The sequence below is a fragment of the Numida meleagris genome, chromosome 2 (genome assembly GCF_002078875.1).
Source record: "Numida meleagris isolate 19003 breed g44 Domestic line chromosome 2, NumMel1.0, whole genome shotgun sequence".
Classification (NCBI taxonomy): Eukaryota; Metazoa; Chordata; class Aves; order Galliformes; family Numididae; genus Numida; species Numida meleagris.
In genome coordinates, this window is record NC_034410.1 from 14,467,575 (window position 1) to 14,474,856 (window position 7,282).

The 7,282-nt window shown below is 43.1% G+C and overlaps 1 protein-coding gene across 2 annotated transcripts in view; it reads left to right on the top strand.

The window, feature by feature from the left end:
- The window catches only part of MAP3K8 (mitogen-activated protein kinase kinase kinase 8), an 18,745-nt gene extending 11,689 nt beyond the window's left edge, over positions 1-7,056 (top strand). For both annotated transcript variants that reach the window (XM_021386296.1, XM_021386297.1), the window contains exons 7-9: positions 3,247-3,399; positions 4,013-4,259; positions 5,764-7,056. In XM_021386296.1, coding sequence (XP_021241971.1) covers positions 3,247-3,399; positions 4,013-4,259; positions 5,764-5,897 — 534 coding nt within the window. In that variant the 3' untranslated portion in view covers positions 5,898-7,056. The remainder of the gene's footprint in view (positions 1-3,246; positions 3,400-4,012; positions 4,260-5,763) is intronic.

Genomic DNA, 7,282 nt, shown 5'->3' on the forward strand with positions numbered 1-7,282 from the left:
GGGGGGGGGGAGGGGAACTTGCTGAGTGGAGAGTCAGGTGTGACACTTTGAAAGCCGTGTTAGCTTCTCTGCTGTCCCACTTGTTAGTGATTATTCAACTTGAAGTCAAGGAGGAAGTCAGGATGCTCTGAAGCCAAACAAAGGAACAGTGTGCTGGGGAGGGTGGTTTGCAGTGCATCAGCTGCTGGTCAGGGATGCTTTGGACTGGAATTTAGTTCTTTGCTCTGTCAAAGATTTCTCCTGAGATACCAGCTGTCGACTAGGGTGACCTGCTCAGCACACCTTTGAAGCCACAGAAACAACAAACCCGTGGGTTCTTTAGTGTTTCCCATGTGTATAGTCCTCATGTCCTATGGGGGTTATGTACTGTGTGGTTGATGATTATCTGGTAAAATGCTTAGGTGTTACAGCAAAGGAGGCATTCTCAATGACTTGGACTCCGAACACGCGGAGAAGTCCTGCTCACCACTTGAGTACTCTCATACCGAAGTGTTTCCAGACTGGCTGTTTAGCAAACAGCCAAGCAGCAGCAATTAGCTTGGATAGCTGCTGCAAATGGGCCTTTGCTTGCTCTCTGTTGCCAGAGGAGGCTGTTTACAGGAAACACTCCAGCCAAGCAGCTGGCACTTATATTTTGATGCTCTTCCACAGCATAGGCATGTGTTTGGAAGAGATACTCATGTATCTCCTCTGACATACGAGCATCTCGCTTCCTTGGAAGGGTAGGATAAACTCCCATTTCACAGAACACCAATCTTGTTTGTTTTTGTTTTCAGGATATTTAGGGAAATACTCAAGCATTTGTTTGTGTTGGCTGTCTGGTCAGAGGAGTTAAGAGTTTAAAATGCTTACTGTATTGGAAGTAATGCGCTTTCTGGCATTCAGTGTATGTGCTTTGATTATTTGTGTGTGCCTGTGCACACCATTAATAAGTATTAAAAAAAAAAATATTAAAAAAAAAAAGAGATGGAAGCCCTGGAACAGAATTTCCCAAGGATAGAGTTGGTTTTTTTTGCAGGTTTGTGAAGCAGGTGATGGTCCAATCCTGGCTGCTGGAGGACAGGTCAAGTTAATGTTGGGAAGCACAACTGCAAAAAACACTTCTTCCCTTTCAGAAAGAAAAACGAGTTTGCACTGTTGAGCACCTGCAGTCATGCCCACAGAAAGCAGTCAGTCCACGCAGCCCTAAAACATGCAGGGTCCTGGTGTGTGCTGTATCCTACAGAGTGGTGTAGAAAGGCAGCTGGTTTTCAGAACTGGCCATCCTGGTGCTTTGCCGCAGCATGGTGGGTGACGAGTGAGGCTGTGGAGAGATTACCAGGAAAGGAGATGCTCAAATTCCAGTCAAAGACTTACAGGAACATCATGAATGCTAGCGTTTGAGTTTTTGTGCTCACAAGACCCACAGCACTCATGTTGAGCTTTGTGGAGGCCAGTCATTTGCAAATGTCTTCTTCAGTTTCATAGTGCCATTTTCTCTCATCGTTTTTTTTCCATGTAAGATGTCGTCTCTTGCTCCAAAGTCCTCCTTCCTCAGCTTTACGCCTCTGTTACACAGCCTTAAGAAGTGGTGCAGCTGTCCAGGAAGGCTGTTTCTGCACGTGGCTGTGTAATGACCTCCCCTTGTTAGGGCTGTATTGCTGCCATGCAGATTCCTTCATAGGAATTGCTTGGCTCCTCTTGCACCTGTACTGGCTGGGGCTGGTTTCCACTCATGAGGCCACAGTTGGAGTTACCTTTCTCCTCTGAGGGTCTAGGCACTAGCTACGCATTCTGCCATGCTTGTCACTTTGTTAAATTGCACAGGCTTCAGTTGCAAATACTGCTGAGGTTAGTTAAATGTTGAGGGTGTGGTTAATTTGCAAGAACGCTAAACTAAAACTAGCACAGTGTTTAAAAAAAAAAAAAAAAAAATAGGGCTGATATAGCTGGGTTACCAGCCCAGCAGCAGAGAGCAGTGGCAATGGGATGGGATCTGGGGTTCGGCTGCCCGCTTTGGTGGCTACTGAGCTTAAGGCCAGATGAAATCAGTCTGAAATCACAGTGTGGGTGCACAGCTCATGTTTGCTTTTCATCCTTGTGCAATCAGGGTGTGTCTTGACCTTTATCATACTCTGACTGTAACTGCAGGCAGGTTGTACTTCCAGCATCCTTATTCCTCAAGAAAGTAGCTGTACAGATTCACTGCAGTTGCATTGTTTACATTGTATGCACTTGTAATTACTTGTTTTGTAAAAGTGGGATTCTGTTCTTTGCTCTTTATGAGGCTTAAGTGTGGCAGGTGTCTCCTACTTTAGCTTTGAGGAAGGCAATGGACACAAGTCAGTAGAAGCTCCTGACCTGCTCCTGTGCACATGCTTCCAATCCACAGCTCTGGTTGCAGATGTGATGTGTGATTTACTGGGAAATATCCCATGTTATTTGCGTGAGCCTTGCGGCCATTCTCACTCTGCAGTAGCGAGCAGGACAGCAATGGGGCGATGATGCAACTTCCTGCCCTTGTGTCAATTAATGGCTTTTAATGTGATTCTTTGTGGCAGGGTGACTTGAACTAATTAAAGATCTGTTTGGCTCCTTTAGAGGGCAATTGGGTGAGGGAAAAGTGGAAACCAGGAGCGACCGGGACAGCTTTGTGTTGAAACCTTCCCCCTGCACATGGCCCAGTGCATGGCAGCGGTGGGCAGGCAGTGCCTCACACCCCAGTTCACCTGACCCCAGCTCAGCTGGCAGGGAGGTGCCCTCAGAGGGCTTCTACTGCTCTGACAAATCTCAGCTTTTCCGTGAAAAGTTTAGATGGAAACCATAACTTGGTTTAGGCGAGGAATTTCTGGTTCAGGGATTAGTTTTAGGTTTTAGTGATTTCTGATTTAAAAAGAAGTGGGAGAGAGACGCTTTCCTTAACAGCTGCTCTGGGGAAATGTCACACAGCAGGAACTGGCTTTTAATCTGTGCCCTGCCTTACACCTGGCTTGTGCCTCGCTGCCCCATTTCTTAGGGTAGTGCCCCACCATGCAGGTTATTGGATAATGAGCGGAGAGAAGACTAACAAAGCCAGTTCTGCCCAAACAGTTGTGTATTGTTCACTGTAAGAGAGCAGAAAATCTGTTCCCCAGCTGGTCCTTGGTCTCTAGGCTGCAGGTACCAGAGGGATTTGTCATGTGTGTGTTTCAAATCGCAACACATCATGGTTGGTCTTTGCTTATTGTTTTCCACTGCTAATTAATCTTTTTTGGCTATTCTTCACAGATTTACATGAGCCCCGAAGTTATCCTGTGCAGAGGCCACACAACCAAAGCGGACATCTACAGCATGGGAGCTACTATTATTCACATGCAAACTGGCATTCCGCCCTGGGTGAACAGATATCCTCGTTCTGCATATCCATCCTACCTCTATATTGTGAGTGCCCTTAGAAAAGCCATCTCTCTGCTTCCATTGAAGGGGTTCCTGTACTCTTGTTGGGAAAGCTTCAGTCATATAAAGACTATCAAAATATTTGTTAGATGATGATATCATCCTTTTTGCTCTGGGGGAGGGAGTGAAGAAGGGAGTTTTGATCATGTAGAGGAAGGCAGAAGCTGAGCTGGAGTAATCTCTGTGGTTTTGTTACAAGTTGACAGGCCTTGGGCTTCCTGCTAGAACAGGGTGAAACTTGATTGGAGCAAGTCCATCTCGGTCCTGCTGCTGGTCTGTTTTGCTGCAGATAAAAACAGAGCTTGATTCTGTAGTTCACATACTGTGGTACAGAAGTCTGGTGAATTTGCATTGCACTGGATTTTATACTTTCTTGGAGTTGCTTTGAGTTTTAAAATTTATGATAAAATCTGATTTAAAAAAGGTGTATTTTCTGTGGTACGTATTATGTTCTAATTCATTATACTAGCTTGGAGAGGTGTTAAGTTGTAAGTGAGGAATTCTGAGACCACCATTCATTATCTGTGACTACTTTTTCCATTGTTTTTGGTGTAACTGTTTCAATGGTCTTTTTTTTTTATTATTATTATTCCAACAGATACACAAACAAGCTCCCCCTTTAGAGGACATTGCTGAAGACTGTAGCACTTCCATGAGGGAGTTGCTAGAAGCAGCTCTAGAAAGGAATCCTAACCACAGACTGTCTGCGGCAGAGTTACTGAAACATGAAGCCCTACACCCACCCCCAGAAGACCAGCCACGTTGCCAGAGTTTGGACTCAGCGTTGTTTGAAAGGAAAAGACTACTTGCAAGGAAGGAGCTGCAGTTGCCAGAAAACATCACAGGTAAATAATATCAGCATTACCTTGCACTTTGTAGATTTTACATTGTGTCAAACTTTGACTTGACTAAGTGTTTTGAAAGGAGGTGAACTCAAAAAGCTTCTGGAAGGAGATCAGTAGAAATCCCGATCAGATGAGGTCAGACCCAGCACTCATTAGGTGTTATGTAAAACACTCATTGACTTCAACTGAAGAACTTAGCCTGAATTCTGCAGCTCCAGAAGGATTGGCTCAAGGCCTTGGCAGTCACCTGGGGCAGATTTTCATGAAGTACAGATTGCTGTCTCAAGTTGTCTTAATTCATCCCTTTATTACAGGTGTTTTATTTATGCCAGTGATTTGTCTTTCAATGAGCAAAGTTTCAACAACTGCCACGAAACGAAATACTTTTTGCCTCCTTGAAGATAAGACACACACAAAATAGCAACTGTAATGATGCTGTCAACAGCACAAGCCCTTTGTTTTAAAAACAGTCATGACTGTAGGATAGAATTCAGCTCCCTTGTGCGTTGATAATTGCTCTATGAAGGATGACATATGAACCAGTTAAAAAACAAACAAACAAACAAAAAAACCCAAACAAGTCAGTGTGGCCTCAGATAGTATCAAGCTCAAGGGAATTTTGGTGTCAGCAACTTGCTAGCAGGCTTCAAAATGCTTTTCTCCTACTTCTAAAATATGTTAGGATCATTTTGATAAAGGGCATTTATAAAATGAGCTCAGACAAGTGGTTCATTTAATTGCAATAATTATTTGAAGAGATACCTGTGCAAAATTTTGGATGCTCTAATGAGTAAATGTTGAAATGAAACATTTAAAGTAATCGCTGCCTTTACATCTATAGCGGTGCCGCTCTTCTGGATTTTGCCTCGTGGGTGCATAATCCTATGACGGGCACAGGCTATCTCAGTCAATTCTTTTGAAGATGAAAGAATATTTGGCCATTACACTGGAACTCTAATTTAGGTGCCTGAGATTCCAGGACACTCATTGTACAAGTATTCAGGGGAGTTCTGCAGCTGCAAAGTTTCTTCAGACCTTGGCTTAAAAGAAAAAAAATAATCGGAGACAGACAGTCCCAGGTTTGTTCTATACTGTCACAAAGAGGATGTCATTTATTTAAATGAAAAGTCCCCTGTAATGAAGGGGAATTCTCGATTGTCAGAAAACTAGGAGTTTTTTCTTGTACCAAACTCTCCTTTAGCACAGTGGCTCAGAGAATGAGGAAGCTCTGTCTAGCTGTGCCAGCGGACAGGATTTTTTGTAGCAACTGAGCACACTTACTGTTTGCAAATCCTTGCCCTGGATTTATGGGTTGATTTGTTATCTTTCATGTTATTTTATTTGAGATTTATTTTATATTGGCTTTAAAAATGAAGCTTTCTAAAGCACAAATAAATAAAAGCAACTGTTAGGCTAATTTATTCCAGTAATGTTTGTAACTATGAAATTGCACTGATGCAGCTATTTGTGCAATAATGTCACGCTTTGCGTCTTTTCTTTTTAGATTCTTCGCTGTGTACTGGGAGCATGGAAGAGTCGGACCTGGTAAAGAGGCAAAGATCACTTTACATAGACCTTGGAGCTCTTGCTGGTTACTTCAATATTGTTAGGGCACCACCAGCATTAGAATATGACTGACCCAGTAACATATCAGCAGGTCAGAAATGGACCTCTACCTCTTAAAACTTGATTTTAAGACTTGTTTTTCAAATTTGTACATAAAAATATCGCCATTGTAAGGTGTAAAATGTGAATAGTTTATAATTGCACAGATGATTAAGCTAAGCCCTTAGGGGCTCTAATAAGCTGATCTCAAGCAATGGTATTGGTGCATCTACTGGCTGACCAACAAGAAGACGACAAAAAGAACACTGCAGGGAATGTCTTATTCTGGGGGACCCTCCTGTGCTGGGCCTTACACTTTTGTAAAGCTTATATGATATGCTTGCAAGTATTGCCATAAAAAAAAAAAAAGAGCATGAGGGCCATAAGATCTGGTCTATCTGAGCTGTCCTTAGTGAAAACTTTCCCCAAAAAAGTCTTTGTTCAGTCTTTGAAACCTGGCCAGTCTCTGGTCATTCTCAGTGTAAATCAGGAGCTTCCTTAAGCCGAGCTAGTTTCTATCAGGTGTCTCTGGAGTCAAAGCATCACTTGGTTACAGGTATGTTTTAGCTTTCTATCTTCCCTGTCCCCCTGCTCCCTGGGCAGAGGGAGTATCTGGCTGTATCTGTTAGCTCTGGGAGTGGCACAGCAAGTTGGCCTTAGCTCCACCTGCTTTCGTTGTTGCAAGGATATCTCAGCTAGTTTTCAAGGGTAGGGCAAGTGTTATTTCATATTGGTAACAGTGGGCAATCTCCAGACTCTTGCTTTTTAATGCTTTAAACTTGTGTATGATTGGCGTGAGCGCTACGGTTTGGAAAGCGTGTCATTAGTGACAAGCTGTGTTTATGTTCCTATGGAAATGGAATTATATTGTTCTTGCTGTGCCTCATACATTTGAAACACGATGTTTTGGATGATAGTAAAACTATGCAAACTGCATAGTTCTGTACATCCCATGGGATGAGACCGTAAACTTTTATAAAACTCTCTTTGATGCTTAGGATGACTCTTTTTAAGCATTTTTGTTACAATGGCATACTATGTATGTTGTACACTGAATCTTTTCTGAAGCACAGTCTCTTTTTTCATACATCCATTATTTAATGCTGCTCCTTTCTAACATGTAATCTTGAACAGATTATTTCCAGTTTGATACTGATATGGTCAAATGAATAAATCCAGCTCAGTGCCTTGAGAAGTGGTCGCCGTGTTCTTTTCTCTTTGAAAGCAGTGTGGGGCTGTGTCCCTGTATGTCTCCTTCCACGTCCCAGTTCTGCTACGTGCATTGTTCCACGTGCTGAAGTGTTGGGTGGAGGGAGGGTGGTGGTAACAGATTTTGGACTCAGAACAGACAACTGGTGCTTCTGACAAAATCTCACTCTTGGAACACAACACTCCTTCTGGTCTGCCTGAATCTTACA